General features: G+C 38.4%; 3 protein-coding genes across 4 annotated transcripts; 1 reads left to right on the top strand and 2 right to left on the bottom strand.

Annotated features, from left to right (window-relative positions):
- Nucleotides 1-865: 865 nt before the first annotated feature.
- LOC121737220 lies at nt 866-7,848 on the top strand. The gene is made up of 6 exons (XM_042128829.1): nt 866-1,258; nt 1,491-1,626; nt 1,915-2,201; nt 3,804-3,979; nt 5,324-5,456; nt 7,200-7,848. The coding sequence occupies exons 1-6, from the start codon at nt 1,136-1,138 to the stop codon at nt 7,770-7,772; spliced, it is 1,428 nt and encodes a 475-aa protein (XP_041984763.1). The 5' UTR covers nt 866-1,135; the 3' UTR covers nt 7,773-7,848.
- A 2-nt stretch (nt 7,849-7,850) lies between these two features.
- On the bottom strand, nt 7,851-10,158 carry LOC121737213. The gene has a single exon (XM_042128820.1). The coding sequence runs from the start codon at nt 10,047-10,049 to the stop codon at nt 7,944-7,946; it is 2,106 nt and encodes a 701-aa protein (XP_041984754.1). The 5' UTR covers nt 10,050-10,158; the 3' UTR covers nt 7,851-7,943.
- Nucleotides 10,159-13,634: 3,476 nt separating this feature from the next.
- Nucleotides 13,635-27,498, bottom strand: LOC121737212 (transitional endoplasmic reticulum ATPase TER94). 2 transcript variants are annotated; one of them, XM_042128818.1, is made up of 15 exons: nt 27,363-27,498; nt 26,997-27,102; nt 24,486-24,739; nt 23,722-23,914; nt 22,072-22,282; nt 21,237-21,449; nt 20,257-20,450; nt 19,752-19,916; nt 19,048-19,255; nt 18,155-18,282; nt 17,284-17,449; nt 16,671-16,840; nt 16,120-16,257; nt 14,909-15,063; nt 13,635-14,270 (listed from the first exon to the last, which is right to left on the bottom strand). In XM_042128818.1, the coding sequence occupies exons 1-15, from the start codon at nt 27,377-27,379 to the stop codon at nt 14,171-14,173; spliced, it is 2,418 nt and encodes an 805-aa protein (XP_041984752.1). In that variant the 5' UTR covers nt 27,380-27,498; the 3' UTR covers nt 13,635-14,170. The 2 variants fall into 2 exon arrangements, with proteins under 2 accessions (XP_041984752.1, XP_041984753.1); XM_042128819.1 differs by having other exon boundaries at nt 14,909-15,060.
- Nucleotides 27,499-27,879: the final 381 nt, after the last annotated feature.

The raw sequence follows: 27,879 nt of genomic DNA, 5'->3' as shown, positions 1-27,879 counted from the left end.
GTTTAAACTCATTTATGTAATATAATGTTCCACTCTAAGTGCGGCAGTAATACAAATAAAAGTTGGAAATCCTCCTTCACTAATCTGTCCTAACCTAACCCAGGGCACTTGAAAATCCTTCCACTAGGCACTGGCACATCCGTCATGGTGACTGGTGAGTGGTGAGGGTGCAGGTGAGTGGTGACCGCTAGGCGCGCTGGCACAGAACTCTACATACGGTAAAAGGCAATTACCTACCAATGGATTACATAAATGGAATGATGCCGTTTGGTCGTTTTACGTTTGATCATTAAACGCACCAAAACAGCTAGCTAGTATTAAGTAAGTAATTAATATATTTGAAGTGATGTAAAAGATGAAAATTATATATGAAGATTGAAGAAAGACCAGTTAAATAAAGACCCTATGCTACGGCTCGTTACTTTTGGATATTATCCTACCTACCAGCCTCAACTACTTAAATGGATCTTTGTAAGCTATGGACACTGGACAACAGAAAGGTAATGTTATATTTTAGGCATGTATTTAAATACTTTCTACTCGTAGTTTTATAAATTATTATCGTCAATAATCAATATACATATTTTGCAATCTATTGGTCAAAGTGCTTAATTATTGCTTAATAATTACCTATTTTACTCTACAATGGAAAATTTTGTTGGTTGCGAAACTTGTCGGAAAACTAATATTTTTGATGCTAGTACTAAATATTGTTATAAGTTCCATATTGACAGGGAAATGTTTAAATAAACACAGAATAAAATAAACAATTTTAATATAATATTTCATGTAATAAAATATTTATACAAACTCAATAACCTTTTTACACTTTTAAAAAATGTTAAACTCCGATCTTTTCCCGCCCGCTCTCGCGTCGCTGATGTTGTGTTGTCTGTCAACTATTTACTAGAAATATTATTTTTATAGCTTTGCAAACAAATATCAGATTTATAAAGTTTAAAATACTTTTAATATAGAGTTTACAAGTGTATATTGTTGATAAAATGGTTGTACAATGATTGTTAAAAGTTTTATTGCGTTTAAACAAAATTGTTTAAGTCGTGGGGATTTGTGAAGTGATTTTGTGTATTGTGGTGTTTTGTGACATCGTTTCGAGGAGGAATAAGATATCCAGATGCTGCCTTCTATGCCCATTCTGTTTACGAGGGAAAGCCAGGATGCGTTCGGGAATAAAATTGAGCCAAGCACTAGTTTCTTCAATCCAACTTCTACAGCTAAGCCCGCCATTGCAATCGAGGTGAGTCAGTGCAACATTCCTTTGAATTTATTTATGATACCAAGCCAATTTATTTCTTCAAAGACTTATACTTCAGTAGATATCCTTGTAATAGGTATATTTACAACAATTCTAGACTAAGTAATTGTTAAAAACTTCAAAAAAGAGCTCACTTATGTGGCCTATTATGTCTCACATCCATACAGAGGACTGCCATTTTTGTTTTACATTGATATTTGCAATTTATTTTCAGGGTGCTTCTAGAAAGACATTACAGAATGGACAGACAAGCTTACAAAATAAGGATACAACTCAAAAATCAGGAGAAGAAATTAAAAAGAATGATGCAGAGACAAAAACAAAAGTGGAAGATAATCCTTTAGAAGCAGGTTAGATTCTATTGACACACATTTCTAATTTTAAAGCTTGTTGATGATTTCTTACTATTCATTTTCTAAATCTGAAACTATAGTCTTCATAATGTAAAGGTTTAGCTGTATATGGTACAGGTATCTAAAGAAATACACACTTCTAAATATTCTTTCAATAAGAGTATCGTTAAGTTTTCATCTCTTATAGTTTTGTTATTATCATATCATTATATTCCTTGGTTATCAGTAGAGTTAGTATTAATCTAATGATTCTAAGTATGTAATAACTTACGGGGTTGTTTTCAGCATTGGTTAGAGGTTACTACACAAAAATACAGAACAAATTTTCTGCCTATGCATCACAGCCAACCAACAAGTTCAGACAGTTCCGAGAGGCTTTAAAAACATTTGATCCAAACAAGGAAACTCCAGTGGATTTGTATAAGAAGATAGAGCAGATATTTGGCAGTGAACACAAAGATTTAGTAGAGGAATTTCTCCTGTTTCTAAAGCCCGGCCAGGCCGTGGAAGTCGGTAGATTCATGGATCATTTCATGTTGGTTCAAATCACTGGATTTATAAAATTACTCAATGTAAGTTTAGATTTTGGTATGTTTAATGTACCATCAAGGAAATTGATTTCTAGGCAGTTGACAGACCAACGTCATTTGGTCGGATCATATCAATTCAATGTTAATTGTGATCTGTCAGCTGGGTTTGACGTAACGCGACCAAACCAAATAGGTCTCCATCTGCCTAGGAATCAACTTGTCTGATATATTTTGTCTAGTGACATGTGTTGTTAGTTTCTCTAATGAACCTGCTATCACTATGACCTAAAAGAGTAGACCTTTAAAACAGAAAACATTTTATTTGCACACGCCATAAAAACACATGCAATACTTTTGTATAAAAACACATGCAATACAAAAGTATTGCATGTGTTTTTAAAAAATTAAAGGCTGGGGATAGAGCTGTATGAACAAGCAGTAGATAACCTAAAGTTTTAAGAATTATTTCTTGTGGAAGACCATGTCCATATAATTTGACTAAGAAATAAAAAACTAAAGTGTTCTTGCTTTGCGAATATTTCTTTATGTGCTAACCTACAGGGAAATAATGTTGTAAATGAGTTTGGCACACAGAAATAAATCAAGATAGAACGGCTAAACGGGTGGAGTACATGTGTTTCAATCTTGCTCTGTATTATAATTGTATGTTTTTCACAACTTCTTTGAGTTATACTATTTAAATATAAATTCAAACAACAAACACTGTCATTATTGATTGAAGTTCAGCCCATTTTTGACCGACTTCCAAAAAGGAGGAGGTAATACATTTGGCTCTATGTATCTTTTTTTTTTAAACATATTTTGCTACATATAGGACACAATTAAATGGTTTGGGTGTTTATATTTGTATGGCCGAAGGCTGTGTAAAAGTTTACACCATGTTTTATTCATTTACATTCACAGTACATTTTTAACAGTGGGAGCTTAAACAAAATTGCCTTTGTCTGATATTTTAGAAAAGTCTCTTGATTGAAAAAGACAGCATCTTTGAATAGTTATATAAAGGAGTGAGCACACTGAGACGGGCCGTGCCGGGGCTCAGCGTGCCGGGGCTCATCGCAAAAATCCGCCTCCATACAATTTGTATGGAAGCGGAAATCCGCTGCGCCCCGACGGGGGCAGGCGCACGGGGACACGCTATTGGTAGGTCTGTGATCAGATGGGTCGTAATTGGTAGATATCAAACGCCATATTATGTTATTTGTAGGTAACGGTTTTAGTTATTGGTACACATGCGCCGATTCATCCTCCAGTTTTGCCGAGCGTACAAAAGTTGTGCGCAGACCGTAGGTGGTCGCACATTTGTCAGCACGCACGCACGCGCCGAACGCGTCTCATTTTAGAATTCGTTGTATGAAATGAAGTGAAACCTCGCACATTCGTCCGCACCGCACGCGCCGCATTTCGTGTACTATGCGGTGCGTTCGACGCATACGGCACGTACGGTGCTGACAAAATGTGCGATCAGCATAAGGGCCCACACAAAACTGCGAATTCGCATAGCATCGCATCGTGATGTCATTTTTATTATGAATTGTCACAGATATTTGTGATGCGATGCGAGTTCGTAGTTATGTGTGAGAGCCCTTAAAAGTTAAAACATAATATTTTGCTTTCTTTCAGACCACATTCAGCCGCAAACCAACGGTGCTCCGTAAGATAATCCGTGCTATATCCAACGGCATGAACACGGGCGGCAGCGCGGAGATGAGGGGTCGAGTCCTGCCGCACCTGCGCTCCAGCCCGCGCCTGCTGCAGATGTTCCAGTCGCTGTTCCCTGACACCAGGCCGCCTGATATGTGAGTAACTTTTAAGAATATATGTGGCGGCTGAAAAGGAAGATCTTTCGACCGAGCGAGATAGCATGCTGGGTCAGGCCAAAGCCCACTGACGCCATTTCAAACGTTGTATACTGTTGTATATGTTATATCTTTTCGTGCTGAGAAACTTCGATAGCGCGATGCAGGATTGTGGCGCTAATTGCGGATACCGCCACAAACTACATACTAATAAGTAACTAAAACTTCTTTTGAAAAAAAGAATCTTTAATCTTAAAAACCGAATGCCTCCCTCGCCGGTTTCATTAAAACTCTATGAAGGGGTTATTTCAATCCAGTTACGAAGGAGTTATTTCATAGTGCCCAAGTGTGTACGCATTACACAGACGTAGCACTCTCTATTCATTTTACTCTGGTAACTTAGTGGGACTTTTAAGCGACACGACTGTCTATTTTAGTTCCTAAGGCCCACTTGCGCCAAAACTTTGAGTTAAATAAATAACCCGGGGCTTAATAACTCAGTGTTAACGTTTTTAATTTTTAACTCATACTACATATTGCACCAGAAGAATTTATCCCAGAGTCAACTAACCCGGGCTTATGTCATGTTCATTCATTCTTTTTACATCCAGCCAAATATGATAGAGCGAATGCTGAATAATTGAAGTGTACTGCTCTCTCTCGCTCCACAGTACTTTAAATAAGGGTATATTCTCCTTATGTCAGATTTGAAATGACACGTGGTTCTATGTCGCATTGTGTTGTGAATTGTGATATTTTGTGCAAATAAATTAAGCGGAAAATGATAAAAATTGGGAAGAAACACTTGTGTCCAATGTTTATCTAGTCTACCTATTTATAAAGGAGTTCACTAAAAACGCACTAATCCAATGTTATTATTATTAAACTTTGGTAGGGAATTACTTTTTATGCTCATTTGTATATTGCAATTATTTTCAATTTTATTTAATAAAATTAGTAATTTAGGTATTTTCACACACCCAATTCCGATCTCTGGTCATAACCGAGAAATCTCAGTTTTGTTTGATATTACTAACCCAGAGTTAGTTGATTTAACATCGGTGAGTTAAAAATTTAAAAAATTAACTCGAGGTTAACTCCTAACTCTTGGTGGTGCAAGACATGATGTGAATTTAAATTCGAAGTATAATTTAACTCAGAGTTAAGCGTGTTAACCCAGTCTGGCGCAAGTGGGCCTAAGTAATATTGTGCTCCTGTCCAATGGCATAATTTAAAGCTTAAACAAATATTATATTATATATAATAGGCGCATGATAATGTCGTCACTGGATCAAAAAAAGGTTTTTATTTAAGGTAAGAAATTACATTGTTAATTTTTTTTAGCGTATACGAGGGCAGCACAGACACGATCAACGAGAGTTTCCTGACGGAAGACCAAGGGTACGACGTGTGGGAGTTTGCGGAAGACAAACACAACAAGAGGAAACCCAGCGCCAAGGAAGGACTTAACTCTGAGGTGGGTGTTGTACAGGGCTATCTTCTATCTCCTATTTCATTTGTAAGAGATATTGCCGATTTTGTTCCTATATTGAATAGGAGCTCCCAAACTATTATAGCATAAATACAATACTACAAAGTGAAAGCATTTCGTTGACGGCCTAAAAAAGAGGCCACACCGTCCCATCACATTGCGATAGATCGTCGTCACAGAAGCCGCTGTTTTGCAGATGTCGCAGCCGACTGGTTTAAATAGCCGTTCAATCAAACAGCTAGCCCTTTGAACAACGCCATTCAATCACACGGCTTTACGTCGTTTAGTCGACTTGTTGACTACAACGTTCAACACTACAGCTAGACGACGCTTAGCCAACTGCATAACTGGTTTAATGGCAAATTAACTAGGGTGACCATTAGTTTAATATGTAATTTGAGAGAATAGGAAAACTTTTTGTATTTTATTGAAAGATTAATCTCAGATTAAGTTTAAGGGGTGACCAAAAGCTTAATGCAATAAGTAACAATAAAAAATTCTGAGGCGTGTTTTGTGACGGTCGCCGGCTGCTGCCGCAGCACAGTCACAGTTCTACTTTTGGACTTTCTGGATTGTGTTTGTTTTTGTTTTGGCGGGGAGCTGCGCCCCCCGATCCCCCCTTTTATTTGATGACGGTCGCCGGCTGCTGCCGCAGCACGCTCGCTGCCCTCGCTCGGCTCCCTCTGTGTTGTGGTCTAAGTTCTAACCTAACCTAACCAACTTTTGGACTTTTTGGATTGTGTTTGTTTTTGTTTTGGCGGGGGACTGTGCCCCCCGAACCCCCCTTTCTTGGAGGCTGAAAAAGCTGTATTCTAACTAATTTTGAACATATTTAGCACATACAATAATTATAGCTGATTTATTATTTACTATATGACGCCCGCAACTAAGTTGCGCCAAAATTAGTTCATCGCGCGGGAATAAATTTTTCCGGGATAAAAACTATCCTATGTCCTTTCCCGGGACTCAAACTATCTCCACGCCAAATTTTAGCAAAATCGGTTCAGTGGTTAGAGCGTGAAGAGGTAACAGACAGACAGACAGACACACTTTCGCATTTATAATATTAGTATGGATGGAATTGCAATAAATACCTTGATGATGTATATTTTCATAATCCCGTTATTTCTCCTCGAATATTTGTTGAAATTTTGATTCACTCGTATGTGCCTCCATAATTTTTGTCTCTTTAATAACACTTGTAACTTTAATTACTTTCTTTCCGAAAAACAACCACAAACACCAACAAACACCTGCTAGTTGACGACATATTGTAAATAAAACGCACCTAGCGCCGCAGCGGTGCGCGCTGAACTACTTCAATTAGACGGCGGCTTTTGAATCAGCTGTAGTGTTGAACGTTTTGAGCGACTAAAATATTCAATCTAAAAGCTAGACGTGTGATTGAATGGCGTTGTTCAGTCAAAGGGCTAGCTGTTTGATTGAATGGCTATTTAAACCAGTCGGCTGCGACACAGACATAATATTTCATTAAATAATATGCCACTTTACTGTGCTACGCTGTCGGACGCGGTGTTTTGACGAAACGACCAATAGGTTATAAGCGATAAAGTTTGAGGTTGATGACGCGCTGCACTTTTGCTGTATTCTTTAATTGTGCGTCAACAAAAAGACATGTAAATAATGCGCTTTTACGTTGCGACGACGCGCCGCTACGGACGCGCTCTAAGTTGTACCATAATTTGAAAATAACAATAAAAATTTCAGTACCTTCACGGACGGGTGTTCATCCAGCACGGCAGAATGTTGAGGACGGCGTGTGTCACATATCCCTACAGCAAGGAGCCGTACCGGTCGCACGCGCGCCGCCTCGCGCCCGGCAGCCTCTCCCCCTCAGATGACGACAGAGAAAGAGGGTCACCCAAAAAGAACAACAAAATAGTCGACAAAATACCCCCAAAACGAACCAGAAAACAAACCAAGTCACCCACGAAAAACGTTAAAGATTTCAACGACAACACAAAGAAAGATCTGACCAACACACTCAATAAAATAAAAGGTAAAACGCATGCTAAAGCAAAAGTATACAAAAAGGACGAACAGAAAAAGAAAGACAATAAAAGTACGAGAGGCGCGGATAAAATAGAGGCTAAAGTTGAGAAGAATTGGACGAGAGATGAGGACAAGACTATGTTGGAAATTTTAAAAGGTGAGTCAGGTTCGGAGGAAGTATTCGAAAGAATAAGAGCAGTTCTGCCGCACAGGACAATCTCCGAAATCAAGGAGAGATTGCATCACGTTTTGAATCTTTTACAAGAAATGGCAGTAAATATTACGTAACATTTGATGACATTTTATTGTTGTAATCGAGAATATATTTATAACTTTATATGAATAAATATTATTTTTACCCCGGCATGAGTTTTTTAATATATTTGGGACAATAACTTCAATTAAGAAAGAACAGTCAATACAAAAGAAGGTATACAATTGCACATTTCAATTTGTCATTCACAGATTTTTACTTTTAAATATCTCTTCCAGTTGAGGTTTACGGACAGTTCCAAATGCAAACGTTTCAGCATTTCTCGTAAGATACGATGCCGGTGGGTGGCATTTAAATTGTGTCTTGTCTTTAACTTCAGTGATTGTTTCCAGTTCTTTTAGAAATCTTTGAATTTCAGCATCGGAGAAAATTTCGGACAACGCTTTAAACTCTTGATCAGAATATTGAGTGGCAACATCTTTAGTTCTTTCCTCTGCTTGTGTATTAGTTTCTTTTATATTTTGTGCTTCTTTAACCAATTTTTGTAACTGGTGAATATCGCAAGATTCATACTGTGGTACGTCACCTTTTTCGAATGCTGATACATTTTTCATGTAAGCTGGTAAGTGCTCTTTCAGGTGCTTTTTCACTTTCATTGCACATTCGCATTTATTCGGCCGAATGTAATCCAAGTATGATGATATTTTTGGCTCTCGGGTAAACTTTAAAATTCCTGCTTTGTCTAGTTCTTTTACTGGTTTTGATGAAGTTTTTCCGGATTGCACAATCACATTGGATTCTCTTCGTTTCGGGGTACAGAAGCAATAGTGGCTTCCGCATATGGCGCATTGGGTTACCACTGGCCTGATCTTTAGAAATTCGTCCTGCAAGATCTGCATCAAAGAACTCTCCAGCTTAAGATCCAAAAGCTGTTCCGATGAAGTGCAACGAATAGGCACATCCATGTCGTAATCATGGGCATCGAACGCTCCATCATTTAGGTCCTTTCCGGCCAGATATTGCTCCAATTTATCACCCAATAGTTCCAAATTATCACATGCGGCGTAGATGCATCTTTTGTTGACGACTATAACTGACATCTGAGAGGAGGTGCCATGTTGAGGGCATAAATTTGGATCTATGTGCGGTCTGGTCGTTTCATCACATACAAGAATGAATGGCTCTGGTTTTGGGGCATCGGTTTGAACTTGCTCGTCTTCCACCTCGAATATACTCGTAGCACAAGGATTGTCTAAAGCCTCACACAGTTGCATTAACATCAGCCTCTCCATGTTGATGAAAAACTCCGCTTGCTCGGGCATCGTATGCAGACAGTACTTCACAAACTCCTGAAATCTTCTAACAACATGACGCACCTTGTTCTGCCACAATCTGTTAAGCTCGTTCTGTTTCATTATTTCCTCTACAGTCGATGATATTTTTTCATCTTTAATATTGATTTGTTCTGACAACAATTTAATAGATTTTTCATGTTCTCGTTTAGATGCCTCCACCTCTCTTTCACACTCGGTTCGTTCCTTCAGAGCCACGTATACTTGACAAGCTAAATTTTGGTATCCAAGTATAGTCCTGAGCTTCTCTAGGGCTGTATATTTTTCAGAATTTATTTCAGAAATATTCTTCTCAAAATTAGCTCGTAAATTCTCGATATCTTGTAAAAACTTCTCTTTGCATTTACTCTTTTCTGATTCCAGTATTTCTTTATAAGATTTAAATAATTCTTTTCTTTGCACCTCTTGTAACCTCTCAAACTTTTTATGCATTTCATCATACGTATAGTTCTTTATTCGTTCTAACTCTATCTGCGCCGTATCTCTCAATAAAGATTCAATCTTTGTTAGAGATGTCCTGTACAGGACAGAAAATTCTTGGACGGCTTGCTTTATTTTGAGAGTGTTTTTCTTTTGCTCTCTATCACTCACTTTGTCCCACTCTTCAAGTTTTCTTTTGACGACTGTTTTTCTCCAGTTTTCGTCACTTTTCAGTATGAAATTGTTCTTTTCAACCGCCAAAGCGCGACGATGCTTGTCGACGTATTTCTTTCCGAAATGCAAGATTCCGTCGCAACCAAACTTACTTAGAAACTTTCTTTCGACTGGCTTTAGGACTGCTCTACCCTTTAGCAAGTCTTCTGGAGGCATGTACCAGTTTGCGCCTCCGCCTTTTAGGGGCGGTTCCAGTCCAGCAATCACTTTTAAATTTTGTGACATCGATTTAAAGTAAACATCTGCTAAAGAACCCATCTTCTTTCTCATAACGCTTCGACTGGGAACTTCGTTCTTTTCTAGGCAACATTTTCTTAAATAATAATCTTCATGTAATTTCGACATCTTTGTAATTGTTAAAGTAGGGATTGTGTAGGTAATATTACTAAAAACAAATAATTAGAACATAAAGCAAAATAATACATCGAACAAAGAAGTTCTTGTCATTATGACCAAATTATGACCATATGACATCGACATGACGTTACCTAGATAAAAATGAAAGCCATAAGTACAAAAATACTTTTTGCCCGTGAACGTCGTCACAGTATAGCAATGTCATATTGCTATACTGTGACGTCGTGCTTGGTGAGACCGCCCTACGCCAGAGTAGACAGAATGATACGCGGAGTAGCCGCATAGTGCATGGTGCGACTCATCTCATATTAACACAACAGTTTAGCTACAAATTGCTAGGTGACTACCTAGCAAGTTGTAGCGACACCTCACGTGTAAACACGTTTTTTTTATAATTAGTTAAGAAAAGTGTATATTATGACATATTATTTAACATTAAATCTTAAATAGCCCCTATAATTGTTTTTATTAAGTTTTTTTTAAAGACCCACATAATAATATTATGCGGGTCTTTAAAAAAAACTTAAGATGAAAATATAGTTCATACGTGTGTGCATCATATTATGATGCACACACGTATGAACTATATTTTCATCTACCCACATGTGGTGCACTCAGTGAATTTATTAAATTCCACGTTAATTATTTTATTTTTTTCGTTTCCTTTAATACTTATCAATCAACTCGTGCACACAGCACAATATCTACTTTTGGTTTGGTGTTTTCTTCGGCTTTATTCATTTGAACCGCCGTTCAAGACCCTTGACGGAAGAGGAGTTATGCCAGATTTTAGAAAATAGTGCTATTATTTATCATGCTATAATGCTTGTTACATTATAATTGTCATTTCCATTGTAATCGATAAATTAGTTTGTTTTATTCTACTCTAATACTACTGAAAAAATCTAGTAACTTTACATACTCGTACCTTGGGAACCCCATCGAAATGTCCCCCGGACATTGTTCAGTTAGTTTTTCTAGTTTATAGTTCATACGTGTATGCAAAAAACGATAAGAAACTGACACGTGTATCCTTTAAAAATGTTTTACTATGGAGGTAAGATCCATAATATGTGGTGCACACACATGAACTCAAACTCAAAATGACCCACATGTGGTGCAGGCACAGTGAACGTGAAGTCTTGCATAAGTCAAGGTACACATTTCAATACATTTGCAATATTTAGGTGATCTTGAGCGGTACTAGGCTGACGTTACATGACAGATCAAAAGGAACCAAATTTAAAGCGGTAATAGTATGGGAGTTACGATTCCTTAGTTTTTATTATTCGTAGTGTGTGGATCTATATGCCAAAGAAGCTGCAAAGTCTAGTGGTTTAAGTAATTTCAAAAATTTTAGTCACGATCTTCTTCCTCTGGCCAAGTCGCATTTGACTCTAGAGTGGAATACTATTTGGACTGAGTCGAGTAGGAATAAAGGACGTTTTACGCTGAAATTCAAGATTCAGTACCTAGTCGACCGTGGTTTTTTAAATATTTGAAAGCTAATAAGCCTGTTTGCTCTACTATCTGTCGGCTACGTCTGGGTCACTCGTGTAACCCGGTATTTCTAGCTAAAATAAGGGTGAGGGATAGCTCATTGTGTGAATGTGGCTTGGATGAAGGCTCTCCAGACCATTCTCTTCCTTTTATATTTAATATATTTATATTGTATTTATGTTTATGTACTCTGTGTATATTTAAAGGCTAAGAAACAATATTTTGCTTTATATTTGCTTGTTCTGGTTTTTTCTGTTTCATTATTATATCCTGTATTTGCATGGTCGCATGAAGTCATCACCCGTGCCCACTGCATGGCAATCAGTTTTCGTTATAACTGTTATCATTTTTCGCCTCAACTCTGACGCTGGCAACTCCTAAATGGGGAGGCTTACGCCAAAAGAAGAAGAAGAATGCATCTACGCGTCGCCTTGCGGTCTGAATCAACCATGATGCAAGTACGCTGGACTTGTGATACCCTTTGAAATGACAGCTATTTTTTGGGCCTATTTGAAGCGGAATCAGCACCCCCAATGCGGGGGAAGAGAACTAAATCTGACGTAAAAATTACGTTTGAAAGTCGCCATATTGGTGCTGATAGCAGTAGTGAGAGTACTTGGAACTTATACTAGTGATGACAACCAATAGCGATTAAGCGGCCATTTGCAATTTACGTCAGATTTAGTTCTCTTCCCCCACATTGGGGGCGCTGATTCCGCTTCAAATAGGCACAAAAAGTAGGTGGGTATCATAAGTCCAGCGTACTTGTATAATGGAGGTCAGTGTAATCAACCCAGGGCCAGGCCACAACAATGCGTTGCGGAGTCGTATCGCAAAAACAACATCGCACAGAAATGCGATGCGTTGTCACAATTCAAAAATTTTTTGGAAAGTATTTGACAGACCGTTATTATTTTTCCCATACTTCTAGTAGGGGGAAAAGTGCTGCCATACTTGAAATACTTATTTATTTGACACGTTTTGAAAATACGACTATAAAATACGTAAAATCATTTTTTACATCATGGCATCGTTGTATTCTCGTCATTTGGATGCTAAAAAAATATTACAGATTGTAACCATGGGGCGGATGACTGTCTAACTTGAGCAAAAAAGTGATAAAAATTGGACGATTTGTAAAACAGTATGGCATTTAGATTTTTGGAAAGTATACGATACAATGTGAATGTGACCCTTATTATATTTGCCATACTTGTAGTAGAGGAAAAAGGGGCGCCATACTTGAAAAACCGTTTGAATCTATCTTATATATAAAAATGGATTTTCAAATGTGTTAGTCGCGCTAAAACTCGAAAACGGCTGGACGGATTGGGCTGATTTTAGTCTTAAAATATTCGTAGAAGTCCAGGGGAGGTTTTAAAGTGACACGAAGTTTACCGGGACAGCTAGTTACGAATAAAATCTTAGGATTTTGAAAATAATATTGTTCACATTCGCCACCTCCCACAGGTATGGCATTATTTTCTATTTATAATCATACAGGGAACTGTTGAAAAGTTTCAGAAAAAAAAAAACACTCCTTTGCAGTGGTCATTGGGAACTGTCGGAAAAATATGGCAAGGTGATTTTCGTGAATACTCGACGATGATTAGCTATGCAAAACTTAGCCTGGTACACATGGTTTAATTGTTTTATTTAAATTGATGTATTCGCGTCAGTATGGCGGGTTGTAAGCCACACCCGAGAAGTATGGCATTACACTACCGCCTAAGTACTCTGTAAGCCACACCCGAGAAGTATGGCATTACGATACCGCCTACTTCTTTTTTTTTACTATCTGAAAATATATGTATTTTTGTGGAACAAATCGTTCGACACTCGTTATTTATCCGACGCGTTCGCTTAACGCCCACGCGCCACGCGTTTGGGCCGCCAGTACGAGCGCTATGACCATCATTTTCCTTTTCGCCTTTACGTAATTAGACTCCAGAAGAACCGCCTTACTGGTACAATTGACCAAGAATTTTGTGTCACCATCTCCCGGTCTATTACTAGTACTAAAAAACTAACCTATAAGGATTTTTTAGGAGGAAAGAAATGAAAACCAACATCCAGACTATAAAAATCTTTTATTTATAAATCACTGCGACGGGGATCGAGCACGATCCGGTACAACTGGTACAATTACATCAATCATTCACCCGGCGAACGCCCAACTTAACTCAACGATCGGATTGTGAAATAAATACAATATATTTTATAGACATCGACGAACAGTCTCACTGCCGTTAAATTGAATACAAAGTGACATTAATATACCGCCTCCAGAGATCCGACATTCTAACCTTATGCTAGACCGGCGCGCGCGACCATATACGGGAATGTTGTAGAGAAATGCCGACAGTCTAGGTAAAGACAGTATGCACAGTTCGGTCAGAACTCACTTTAGACAGAGTTATACAGCAGTATCTTTATTTTTAATATCAGACCGCCCTGCGCACACAAGCGTTACATCTTCTGTGACCGAACTGCACAACTGGAGTATAGTATTAGACCTTATCGTCCAATGGAGTGTAGAATAAGTGATCGCGCGAACTGTAACGTGCGTCCCGTACACTCGCGTGCGCCGGCGGTGGTCGTGAAGCCGCTTAGCTGTAGAGGTCGTCGTCGCCGCCTTCGTCTTGGAAGGTGGGTTGGTCGCCGCCCGACGTGCCCGTGCCGCCCCCGCCCGCGCTGCCCGCTGGGAATCTGCAATTAGAATGAAAATGTTACTAGTTCTGTTAAATCTTATATCACTTTACTTCTGTTTACGCCATAATGCACTCTAGGGGGACTATCAGATATACAAAATAGCTATTTGTTACGAAGCTTATAATTAATGGAATAGAAAAGAAATTATTGCTCGCAGTTGCCATAAACACAGTATACTGTATAATATAGCAAGCGCGTTATTCGTTGCCCTTTACACGTATGTGCGTAGCGCATCACAATGTATTTAATACAAAGCGCGTAAGTGCGCTTTTGCTATTATGCGTGTTATTAGACGATCTAGTCCGCATGCGGGTGAGAACATGCTCCATGGCCGGGCGTGTTGCCCGCAGGACATGAAACATCTATGAAATGCCATGGTGCGGGCAACATGCACGCGGACCTGGAGGCCCACAACAAAACCATTTTGAGAATCAAACGAACGAATTGGAATGACGCCTCCTACTCTAACAAACGTGAAATGACGTTGTTAGTGTAGGACGCGGAACTCTTGTTCGATTGAGTTGAGAGAGATTTGAGTCTCAAAAACGGTTTCTTGGTAGGCCTCTTGATCCACGCGCGGGCGATGACACGCATGACAGGTAAAGCGCCCTAACGTCACAGGTCACATGACCCACCTGAAGTTGGTCCCGAATCCGCGGCTCTGCTGCAGCGTCTGCGCGAACATCTCGTACTTGCGCACGTCGTTGTCTGAGACGGAGCGGCGCGCAAACTTCATCGCTTCCTCGAAGTGCGCGCGGCTGATCTCCGGCACGGGATCCTCCTCGTCCATCTGCGGGAGACGACACTAACAACTTTGCGTCCACCACTAACATAGCTACTTTGGATTCACAACAACTTTGGTTATTCTACATTGTTATTCGCTAACGCCTTTGCATTTGGAATACTACTACAGTAACAGACAAGTAGTGTAGACTTTAGAGGTATCACAGCTCTGTACTTTAAGTACTTGCATCTACACTTGCATTTAATAATTTTAAATGCGTTTTAATTATACTTAATAATTTAAAAAAGAAATTAGTGATACCAAATCGATACATTTTTGATTATTGATTACTAACTTCGGTGTTCGAAATTAGCAAATTAAAGTTGTTCAAGTACACTGTATCTACTTTCCCATAGATAAAGTATTATAGTATAGATGTAGTCTTATTTTATGCTTATTTTCATACAAGTAGTGTGCGTTTAATTTCTTGAATATTTCTATTTGTCGATTATTTCGAAGCACATTATAATACAGGAAAGAAAGTCAATTAGTTCATGATATCGATTAACTATAGTTCAAGTGATGAGAATCCGTAAACACACGTAAAAAGCTATGCAATTTTTATAGCCAAATTATTAATTGATGTGACATTTTTAGCACTAATTCCTTATATAGCACGAATAAGGGATTAATAAACTTATAAATTAACTTTTTAGCTTACAAAAATACCGATTGAAAAGCCCAAAAAACGTTGTTCAAAACTTACGTATTTATTGTTAAATCCTCGTGTTTGAGGCATTCTTTGACCATTCTTATGCTTTATATTTAGCGGAATCACAAAACTCAACAATATCTAGCATTAAATGTTCACTAAAAACCTTTATTAACACTTTTATTACATGAAATATGCAGACCGACTCCTTTGTTATGTCCTAGTAAGTAGGACATAACATTACACGCTTTTGACGCTTATACACCGATATAAGGCTCTCTCCAGTCTATAGTACCTCAATGTACTTTCCACTCTTCGATCCAATATATTAGATCAAGATCTTTGATCAGTACAATGCCATCTCGACTATGTATTTTATATTACACAGTCGATCATCGAACAGTACTTACGTCCATGACGGCGGCAGCGGGCTGGCTCTGGCGGGCGCGCTCGCGGGTAATGTCGGCCTCGATCGCCTGGCGGATGGCGAGCTTGCACGCGCGCTGACACACCTCCGTCAGATCAGCACCGGAGAAACCTTGTGTCACCTGCAACGTGATAATACTGGTGTTAGTAAACGAGGCACGATACTTGATAGGAAACACTTAACGTCATAAATTGCATATACTAAACTAAAATAGTTATGATTGACCATTTATTTACTAAAAGTATTTGCAGAGATTTTTTGATCGTCAAATTCAACTTAGGTACTAATTGTCACTATCTACCGTGAAGAAGTTAACAAGTATGGCATCCAAAAAGTTATCATTTTTGCACTGTTTGAATGCCACACAAATTATTAAGTTATTATATTTTTGCACTTTTTCAATGCGATACAATTCGCAATTTACTTTGTCACGATGAGACATTGTCAAAAACTCGTAATTAACGACACAGTGAGAAAAAAAAGTTAAATTCCAACTCTAAAATTCATTCTATATTCCTCCTTGTCTGTACATACCTTGGCGAGGTAACCGAGGTCGACATCTTTGGCGATGGGCGACTTGCGCAGGTTAGCGCGGAGGATCGCCTCGCGCGACTTCTCGTCCGGCAGCGGGATATAGATCAGCTGGTCCAGACGCCCCGGCCGCAGGATCGCCGGGTCGATTATGTCCGGACGGTTGGTAGCGCCTGGAGTTACAAACACAAATTATTTAGATTCTAAAATTATATTCAGTCAGCGTTTATAGCAAAATCTTTATTAGGCGTCATGTGTCCATTATTCTTGAAAAAGCTTGACATACAATAATTAAGGTTTCAGTTTCTTATGTCTGTCATGAGTTTGGAAAATGGATTTTACGTATTATCGATCACTTCTCTCTTTCTTTTCTTTTGCTCTCAACACGTGTCTGTAGAGGTTAGCGGTATGTGATCGAGTGAAAGCAATAAATACATTTTGTATATCCCAAAGCTAAAAGAGCAAACGCAAATACAAATTAGCAATACATATTCCGTTATATTATGCTATATAATTCACCAACTACTTCTTTTTTTAAGTTTTCAGGACTAAACTGGTAACTTATCTCCGATACTTGTTCAGTCAAGCCTAGTATTGTCTCTTAGCCAATACATACCGATGATAAACACGTTCTTCTTAGCGCCCATGCCGTCCATCTCCGTCAGTATCTGGTTGATGACACGGTCGGCGGCGCCGCCGGCGTCCGACACGGACCCACCACGAGACTTCGCGATTGAGTCCAGTTCATCGAAGAATAGCACGCAGGGGGACGCTGAGCGGGCCTGCGAATAGCATAGATTGTTAGTTAAATGTCGACTAGAGCTCGACAAGGCTTTAATGAACGTGGGGAAAAAAGGAACTTACGTTGCCATCATACAAAAACTTTTGACAGTTCTCCTTTACCAGAAGCGCCCCCGCCCACCTTCATTTATTAAATCCTGTTGCGCTCTACGCTTAGTACTTAGGGCGTTCTCTGCGTTGAGCGTGTGCTCGTCCCGGGCGGCCACGCCTTTCGCGCTCCTGCGTCTCAACGCAGCGCTGCTCTATGGGATGACATTCATGTCATCCCGCGAGGCGTGCTTGTTTCAACAAGCACGCCTCGCGGGTGGCCGCGCCGGGCGCACGCTTAACTTAGCGAACGCCCTTACTTCAATGATATTACATTCTATAATTTTTATGGCGAAGTTATAGTTAAAATTGTATGAGATTTTAGATATTGCATCGCTAACCCTAGACCTACTTACACTCCTATAAGATAGCAGTGTAATTTAGTCACATTTAGGTTTATATTATTTGCCGATGCAATGTGGAAAAATTGGAAAGATGTGGAAAATGTGGGCCACTCGGCTGCGGCACAACCTAAAGTGCGTGTACCTATACACTTAATAATAATATTGCACAGTTTAAAATCGAGTGAAAATGCTTCCACTTTTATAGTGATTTGGTTCTTATTTGAAAAGATTAAAATTAAGTTTCTTGAGTCATACCTTGTCGAAAATATCTCGCACGTTGGCCTCTGATTCACCAAACCACATGGTCAGCAGTTCGGGCCCCTTCACCGAGATGAAGTTGGCCTGGCACTCATTGGCGATGGCCTTAGCCAACAGAGTTTTACCTGTTTGAAAACATTATGTTTTACTAAAACATGTTTGTAAACATACGACTATGTCAGTTGCAATTTGTACTCTTTTAAGACTTAAAAAAAAATTAAAGCATAGATCTATATGGTATTTGAAGTGGTAAGAGTACATGCGCTCTCGTCTCTCAATAAGCCTGCTACAAAAGTAGCAACTTTGTAGCCAAGTATTGCAGATTAGATATTGTGTGGCCTGTCTAGCTCACTAAGGATGTTTCTGTCAAAACATTTATAATTTGAATTTCAAGAGTCTTGAATAGGTACCTACTAGACAGAGCTATTGGTTATTATTTGGACGCTGTGAAGCATTCGTGAACTAGCGCACAAAAGAGTTTTATGAATGCAGTTATGGCATTCAAAATTCAACAAAACAAATTATGGATTAGGGCAAAGCAACCATTTAAAATCAAAACCATCAGTATACATATTTTAATATTGATCATTTTTAAATAGTCTTCCTTAAACGCTCCCGAGACGGTAATTCAGCATTACATGTGTTACGTGCTGTAATCGTTTATTGTAGTGATTGATGCGAATGACATGCAAACTATGTGTTGTACATTGATTGACAAGTTCTTTAATTTTTCGTCCTGCAATAATATGTGCATTACATGCACGCATGATCGTTCCGCGATCGGCATGTCATGCGACAGTTAACACAGTCACGTAAATGCATGTAATGCTGAATTACCATAGTGTTTTAGGGATTTGCCATAGTCACCAGCAATGTAACAGTGCACTCACCGCATCCCGGCGGGCCGTAGAAGAGCACTCCGCGCGAGGGCTGCATGCCGAACTTGAGGAACTTGTCTGGGTGTTCCACGGGGTACTGGACGAGCTCCTGCAGCTCGCGCTTGACCGCCTGCAACCCGCCCACGTCCGACCACGACACGTTCGGCACCTCCACTACCGTCTCGCGCAGCGCCGACGGCGATGATTTCGTCATGGCGTACTGAAAATACAAAAATATGTTAAAAATATGATGAAACTGATGAATTTTAGCTAAAAATAGACCTCGAAAGCCAATGCTTTCGTCGTTCGATAGTTGCCTGTAACTCTCGAATATAATATAATCGAACAGATATTTTTTATTTATTTATATTTTATTAGATTTGACATAGTATAGACTTCAAAACAGAAACACACTTGAAATAATTTAAATAGAACGTATTTTGTCAGTTATTTAGTAATGATGGCTCTCGGCAATGGCCAATGACACAATCATATTATAAAGGTACTAATGAAGTGGTTTTATCCTAGTACATACTTATAAAGATATTTACCCAAAAATATACCTATTCAAGGCCCACCAAATTTATTTGTCTATCACTTTTCCGATTTGTCATACAAAGCTTAACACACTTTGTAGAGATATTCGTCCGTAAATATTTATATAATATGGTCATTGTTTAATAATATACTGTTTCTAATATGAAAAGTGAACTTACACGGAAGTTATCCATAGACACGGCTAGCGAGTTAAGGACTTCGGCGTCGATCTGGTCATCCTCGAGATCGATGAGGTCCATCTTCTCTCTGATCTGCTGCAGCGCCGCCTCCGAGCACAGGGAGGCGAGATCCGCGCCCACGTGACCGTGCGATTCCGCCGCGATCTGGTGAGGGAATGACGGTTAGTGGTGCGAGTGCGATAGCAATATTACAAGTAGCATCTGCTGTCCTTGTCGCTTTATAATGACATTGCAAAATAAATATCAAAATATTCTAGAACAACTTTGCGGAAAATTTTACAATCAATATTTCATTGTAAAACTTTCCGCATAAATGAATTAAAGAAAAGCCAACTTTTTTCCTTCGTACTCGTGGAATACTGAAGGAATTACAAACTCATTGAAGAAAAATTCGTCGTCGATCTCGCGGTCGAATCGTCTCAACCGCCGTGTCGCCGCCATTACGATCACGTGACATAATGACCGTCCGATATAACATCCTCACCTGCTCTAGATCGACGTCGTCGCCCAGCTTCATGTTCTTGGTGTGTATGCGCAAGATCTCGAGGCGGCCGGTGGCGTCCGGGATGCCGATGTCGATCTCGCGGTCGAACCGCCCGAACCGCCGCAGCGCCGCGTCGATCGAGTTCGGACGGTTCGTCGCCGCCATTACGATCACGTGGGACGACTTCTTCATACCTATATAAAAAAAGATTAAATACGCATTTCCTCTTTACATAATCAAGTTATTGAAGCAATTGAAGATGTTATTGCATTTACGGCTCTGCAGTTATTGAATGCGGCTTGTTTCGATTTATTTGCCTACTTTGTTATTCCAATGGTTATTTGATGCTAGAAAGTTCTAGAAAGTGCTAAAAATCTAATGAGGCTATATCCAAGGAAGTTATAAACTTAACAAGGTATTCAAGTGGGATGCAAAAATAACTAAAAAGGTATTGCTTCACAGAGATAAAACAGAAACTTGAAATTTCGTACACTCCCGCATGATGTAGGCATCCAATAAGAATAGAATAGAATAGAATAGAATAAACGTTTATTTGCAGCTAAAACTATAGAAATACATAAATTATAAATTAAAGAAATAAGAATAAAAAATATAAAATCGTTGAATTATTATCATAAAAATATTGAGTATATTAGCCGCAAATTGGACCAAGCTCGGCAGTGTTGGCACACCCAGCAGGTAACCAACGCCGGTCTTCCGCTTGACCCATTCCGTGACCTCACAGCCGTTCCAACCTTTTAGTGACACAAGTCTTAAATAATATTATGAATAACTCAAATCACTATTTAAAAACAATAATATACAATCAACTTTAAGTAAACATATTTCACCAATCATAAAAAAAAAAAAAAAAAAAAAAAAAACAATAAGAAAAAATCTTCAAAATTCCACCCCAAAACGGTTAAATAGAAGGGGAAACACAAATTTAATATTTTTAAGCTATTATAACAAGTACTAACCATCCATAAGAGTAAGCAGCTGCGACACAATACGTCTCTCCACTTCACCGTGCGTCTTCTCACGTTTAGGTGCGATAGCATCCAACTCGTCGATGAAGATGATAGCTGGGGAGTTCTTGTCTGCCTCCTCAAAGGCTTTACGCAGGTTGGACTCCGATTCTCCAGCCAACTTAGACATGATCTCCGGGCCGTTGATCAGGAAGAAGAATGCACCTGTAGAAGTTATAATTTATTAAATGTGGAGAACTGGTTTGAATTGAGTTAATAATTTTATTTTGTGGAAATACATTGCTCTTTAAAAATTTAAAAAGAAATTGCTTTTTTTCTTAGTTTTGCCCCTTTACTATAAATTTCGGGAAAAACAAGTAGACATTGTAAAAAGTACCATTACAGGAATTAACTTAAAATCATAACCATTGTTGACCACAAGTCACAACCAAATCAGATTTCGGTCACTGTCCATCCTCTGATTAACATAGCCTTCTATCTCATTGCTGAGAAAAACATTGCAAGAAACTTAAATGCATAAAGAGTTTAACCAAAACCAGAACTTTGTGAAATTTAACTAATAGAGCTTTTAACTAAATATCTAAGTTTGCGAGAAAAACATCTCTGATAAAAAAGAAAAAACTGAGGTAAGATTATGTTTCGGCCTAAGTAATTGTAACGTTTACATTGCAATAAATGCTACTATTTAACTCAAAGCTGTAAATTATTGAGCAGATAACTGACCGTCTGAGCGTCTTCCTGGTGGGGGGGCCGTACATGAGAGAGGGGGGGGGGGGGGGGGGGCGCTTCACGTCGATGGCCTTGAACAGCTGACAAACATACTAACCGGTCTCATTGGCGACGGCGCGCGCGATGAGCGTCTTCCCGGTGCCGGGGGGGCCGTACATGAGTATCCCGCGGGGGGGCTTCACGCCGATGGCCTTGAACAGGGAGGGGTGTCGCAGCGGCAGCTCCACCATCTCCTTGATCTGGGCGAGCTGCTTGCGGCACCCGCCGATGTCGTCGTAGCCGACCGCGTTCAGCGCTTCCTCTTCCTCCTATTATGTCAAAAGAAATAAGTGTTATCTATACTCCCATACCTACTAATATTATAAAAGTATGCCCGTCTCTATCTGTATTTTATCTATTTACATTTAAACGTTAATGGTTGTTAACGTTTGTTATAATAAATAATCAAAATCGAATCAGTGAATACTTAAGAGTTAGGCGCAGCGCAGACGACAGACTAACCGTGACGCACTTTTTAGTCTGTGGAAATAGAACCTATGCAGACGTGTGCGTTACTGCATATAATCTGTCGTCTGCGCTGCGTCTTATGGTTATGGAGTATAGATGGAGGAGAACTATCTCTGTGTGTAAAAAGTGTCCGCTGTAATGCGTTAAATTAGGGTGGCGCTACAGTAGCAACAGGGTAAATTTTAAATCATTTAGCAGCTTTTATTTCAGCTAATTTAGGTTATATTTTAATTTACTTCAATTTATATTTTGTCAGCTATTTTAGGTTATATTTTAATATACTTCAATTTATATTTTGTCACCAACGGCTACATTCATTCCGTACCCTTTGCTGCAGCTAGCGCCACTCTTGGAGGATTTTTCAACTGTTATTTACAGCTGGACACTTTTTCAAATAAGATAGTTCTCCTCCATACTTATGGTAAAATACTGTAAATATCGAGAAATCGTACAATTTCAAATCGGAAAATAAATAATTGTTAAGAGCATCTAATATCTGAATACCTGAAAAAGTACTTTTTTTACAAAAAGAAAAAAAAACAACATGAAATACGAGTAGAATTTTGAACTGTAAAGAAGTTACAGGTTTTGACAAAGCAGTAATTTTGTTGAGTTGTAAACTTTTTTTTTGAACTTTATATTTTTTAGTATCGCAGATCTGTAAAGCACGGAATTCTCTCACTGACATGTCCGTGGGCATGCCCGCGGGCATATCCGAGGGGGCAATTTTACAGGAGGTTTGTGCCAAGTCTGTGTGTGTCCATCGCAGACGGTCTGGCATGCTGACTTTACAGGATAAAGTTGCCCACCCGGACATGTCTGACTTAAGTTGTAGGCTGTTGAGCTGCACTATATACAGCATGGGTGAGACATGTTCAATACTCGAGGTCGAGATATTTGGCTATTATATTAGTTGAAAAAAAAAACAATTGATCACTGAGATTTACTCAGTGATCAATTGTTTTTTTATAGCTTAAAATGAATTAATTATTTACCCAACGCATGGACACCGCGTGCGGTGCGGGGCGCACGCCGCCGCGCCGGTCGCATAGTAATTTACTAAGTGTCCATGATTCATTTATTTAAAGGGAAATTTGGTCAAAAATTAAGTACTTAATTTTGAGAATCGAGTACTGAGTACTCTCCTTAAGTATTGATCATATCTCACCAGTAATGCTGTATACATAGTAAATTCCCTGCTTAACTGTAGTGGAATATATTATGAATCTAAACTACATACCTCTCGTTTAATAGGCTCGCCCTCGCAATGTATCACAGTATCGGGTGCGACAATACAGTACGGTGCTGGATCCGTCTCCACCACTTTGAACTCGACGGCGCGCATGCCGCCGCGCACCATGAAGGTATCGTCGCGGTGAATCGGCCGGTAAGCCTCCATGAAATACGGCTTCAGATACACCTCAAACAGGTTCCTGGGGAGATAACAATCTTGTGTACTCCATTCCAACTCGATATAAACAATGGGACAATGTCAAACTTTACTATTACTTCTCTCTCTGAGCGGGCCCCTAGACAAATTTTATTGCGCAATATCACGTATTGCGTAATATTATTGATTGTTTAAGGTTGATATTAAACATCGCGCGCCTTCAATCTAATTGTCAAATTAACTTCAATAAAATTGAAGCGTGATATTGACAATACAATTGATCGTCTAGGGACCGGCTTACAAAGCTAATGCAAGGCTACTAAGGTACCAATTGAAATGTAAACAATTCATGGTGTGTAATGCGTGCAATTATAAACGATAATACTCGTACGCAATGCCACATTAACTTATCGATTAGCCTTTCTTGTTTTTAATATTTAGATTACAAATTACAAACAAATCAAAAGCATAGTGTTGTTGTAACAAAAGTATGTTTTGCTGTGAAATTATGGGTTGCCATCTTAGAAATATTTCTTACATAGAATAAAAACACCATAATAATAGAATCACTGTATGCAGAGAATTTAAAACTTGACACTATTTTGAAAACTTACCCTGTCAATCCCTCAACGGAATCATCAATGGGCAGAATGTGGACCCGCTTGCCGTACTTCACAGAGGGGCATGGAGCGATGGAGACCACGTCGGACAGTCGCACGCGCAGGTTGTTGCGGACCACGCGGTTCATGCGGATCTTCTCATCAGGGCAGTTCTCGTCGGAGAGCACGATGCACACCGTCTCCTTGCGACGTTTGCCCTTGAGCAGCACTGTGTCACCGCGGAACAGCTGCAGCTGCTCCATTTTTGCCTAAACAAATATTTATGGTATAAGTCAAATGTTTTTAATTTGTGTAAGTTTTTTACATCCGTGATTTTTATATTCGTGAAATGTTCGTAAAATCGTGTGACGTACTTTATGAGACCATCTAATAAAGTACTAAAGTACACGTCACATAATTTTCATGACCTTTAGACCGCCCCTCCCCCCCTTGTCACAGGAGGTCACATTTGTGACGGCCAAATTGACAAACCTCCTCCTTTTTGGAAGTTGGTTACAAACATGTATGGGTACACACTACACATAAAATATTAGTAGCATTGACTTTTGTTTACTTAGTTGAATATACCATGTAAGTAATTTAATATCTAAGAACTTTTATCATTTGGTATAATAATTGCAGATGAACTTTATGCCCCAACATGTGTTGAATAAGGTTCATATTTGATAGCAGTTCTCATATACCAGAGACAGAACAATAACAGGTATTGTTTAGCTCAGCTTTAAACACCACAATCAAAGGGGAACACCAATAATCTAAAAGCAGTGTTGCAATACTCTTGGAACATCAATATGATATTACAATGAAACAGTCTGTCAAGAAAGAGTACTGCGGGGCTAAAATGGTAGCTTTGAAGAATCATATATTGAATAAAAATAAAAATTGTTTTATTTCTGAATAAATTTGAATCAAATATTTTCAGAACGTTGAACTACATGTTGCCTACCACCGGTTCGGGAACTAACCCGGCGTAAGAAACTCGCACGGGGCCACTTTTTAGTAAGAAAGTGGAAAATTTGTCTTTTAAAAAATAAAATTTACAGTGTAAATAACTTAATCTATACAATATGAATACACAATTGTAAGTCACATATTATAATAAATGTAGAAGCAGCCTTGCAAGCAGCCATTCCACTCCCAAGATGATCGTTTAGGAAATCGTTGACCGTATAGTAGGCTTTGGCACACAAACATTCTTTAATTACTTTTTTAAATTTATAAATTGATAGATTTTGAACGTTTTCCGGAATTTTATTGTAAAGGCGTACACATTGACCTTTAAAAGATTTACTTATTTTGCTAAGTCTGATCACTGGTATTTCCAGCTTGTGCCTATTTCTAGTGTTTCTACCGTGACTATCACTTTTAGTTTTAAATTTAGTTAAATTCTCATATCAATCCATCATAATATGATTCATTTTTAAACTCCACTTTGCGTCCAATTCATATAGTGATTCGCTTTGATTAATGATATATGATTCTCCAAAGCGACCGTTTTAGCCCCGCTGTACTAACTTTTTAACATAATCACGATCAAATGGTGTTTTTAGCCTCACATTTCCGCAGACAATGTTTGTACACTTTAAAAATTAACAATTTATTATTTAAATTATTAACGTTTTTATAATATGACTTAATTATGTTCAGTAGCTTTCCTTTTTCTTACAAGCTCTATATAATATTATTTATGTAATAGTAACAATTTTTGGCAGTGTTGAAAATCTCAAAACATTTTTGATAAAGCAATAATAATTTTTGTGAATCAGTAAATCAGTCACTTGCAAAATGACTATGCAAAATCTATTTTGGAGACAAACACCTCTAGTACACCGACGCTGCGAAACACGAACACTTTGCGAAACAGGAATAGAGAGAGATGCTATATGACACACTGTCATGTGGCGGATGACACAGTAAATCGGTTCGCCGCTGTTTCACATTTCACAGCGTCAGTGGACTGACGCTGTGAAATGCGAAACACTCAAAATGTATACAATAATTTGGCATTAATAATATCTTCTTTTTTTAGTAAGTTTTGGTATGCAGTACTTATTTGGTACATAAAAATTATTAAATAACTGACAACTATAAAATCAATAATTTTATTTGTAGATATATTGATTTTTTTAATGCTATGACTTATTTTGTTCACTCGCCTCAAATTACAATATCTAATATTTGTTTGGTAAATTCTTTGTTCTCGTATAGAAACAGAATACATTCTTACTCAACAATATCAATTATTGCAGCATTAAATATGAAAAAATAAGGTTATGTTTTGATGATTTGCATAAGCGTATAATAGAATAGAGTAGAAAATATCAAAACTTCTGATGTTAGTACTTCGGTATTCCAAAATGCCCATTTAACTTTTTCATTGAATTTTTGCAATAAATGCTGTTTTTTCTACTTTGGGGCCGATTTTATGGGGCCATTGACCTGTCATTATCAAACATTAGAAGCATTGAAGCTATCAGCCATGGAAGACAAAGGATAGGAACATACCTGGGATAATGAGACCACGGAATTGTCATCGCTGACTGCCTCTTCAACGATCAAACGGTTAGGCCTGTCCTTGCGGCGTAAAATCGCAGTAGATAAATCGTCGGGGCTGAAAAGCAATCGTTAACTTGACAAAAAAGAACAAAGTAACATAAAAGTTCGCGGCTTTTTGGAGTTTCATACAAAATTATAGTTTTTATTCGAATTGTAGTTGCAAATCTAAAAGGAATTTAGCTAGAAAGAAAATCTAAACTTTAGTTAGACATGATGACAAGCCAAATTTGAACACTGGCTTCCATGATAAATGCACTAGAAGAAACTAAGCAATTATTGTATTTGAAGTTTGATAGAAAAATTCGATTATCTTACCTCTTATTGTCTGCCATATTATTAAGAATTTAATTTATTAGAATCTAAAATAATTATTTGCGGAACGCCGAAATAAAATCACTGATCATTCACTATTGCGTGACGTTGCCGTATTTCATTTGTTCACTAACTTTTTTTACTGCAATCTGCATGACTCTGACAGTTGGATCCAAGGTTTTGGATTTAAAAAGTCAAAGAAGAAGATTATTATTATGAATTTTCAAATACAATTTGTAAAATATCGTATTTGATTTGAAATAAATTATCAACTACAATTTTATTATAATACACAAAAATTTACTTTTCTCGCTTGATGAATGTGTCTGATGGCGCCACTAGTGCAACTTTATATGGATTTCAGTGATTTGTCCTGTCATTTTGTATGAAACTGTCGTTAGTTCCATTTTTGGCTACGTTCATCAAGAACTTTGTAAATTATAAGTTGTATTATTATAATTTATAAAAGTCTTTGAATTTTGGTGCTCTGTCCGTTGTTTACGTGCAATGGAGGAATAGG

Source organism: Aricia agestis, chromosome 20 (assembly GCF_905147365.1).
Source record: "Aricia agestis chromosome 20, ilAriAges1.1, whole genome shotgun sequence".
NCBI classification, from domain to species: domain Eukaryota; kingdom Metazoa; phylum Arthropoda; class Insecta; order Lepidoptera; family Lycaenidae; genus Aricia; species Aricia agestis.
The sequence above is the reverse complement of the archived record's forward strand: the minus strand, read 5'-3'. Positions and strand labels throughout refer to the sequence as shown.

What these genes read in the sequence shown, in the direction of transcription:
- LOC121737220 (XM_042128829.1), top strand. Translation starts at nt 1,136, where the DNA reads ATGCTGCCTTCTATGCCCATTCTGTTTACGAGGGAAAGCCAGGATGCG. An exon ending in AGCCCGCCATTGCAATCGAG is followed by an intron (nt 1,259 to 1,490) that starts GTGAGTCAGTGC and finishes ATTTATTTTCAG; the next exon opens with GGTGCTTCTAGAAAGACATT. An exon ending in GATTTATAAAATTACTCAAT is followed by an intron (nt 2,202 to 3,803) that starts GTAAGTTTAGAT and finishes GCTTTCTTTCAG; the next exon opens with ACCACATTCAGCCGCAAACC.
- LOC121737213 (XM_042128820.1), bottom strand. Translation starts at nt 10,049, where the DNA reads ATGTCGAAATTACATGAAGATTATTATTTAAGAAAATGTTGCCTAGAA.
- LOC121737212 (XM_042128818.1), bottom strand. An exon ending in TCCGTTGAGGGATTGACAGG is followed by an intron (nt 23,915 to 24,485) that starts GTAAGTTTTCAA and finishes TTATCTCCCCAG; the next exon opens with GAACCTGTTTGAGGTGTATC. An exon ending in GCTGCTTACTCTTATGGATG is followed by an intron (nt 20,451 to 21,236) that starts GTTAGTACTTGT and finishes TTTTTTATATAG; the next exon opens with GTATGAAGAAGTCGTCCCAC.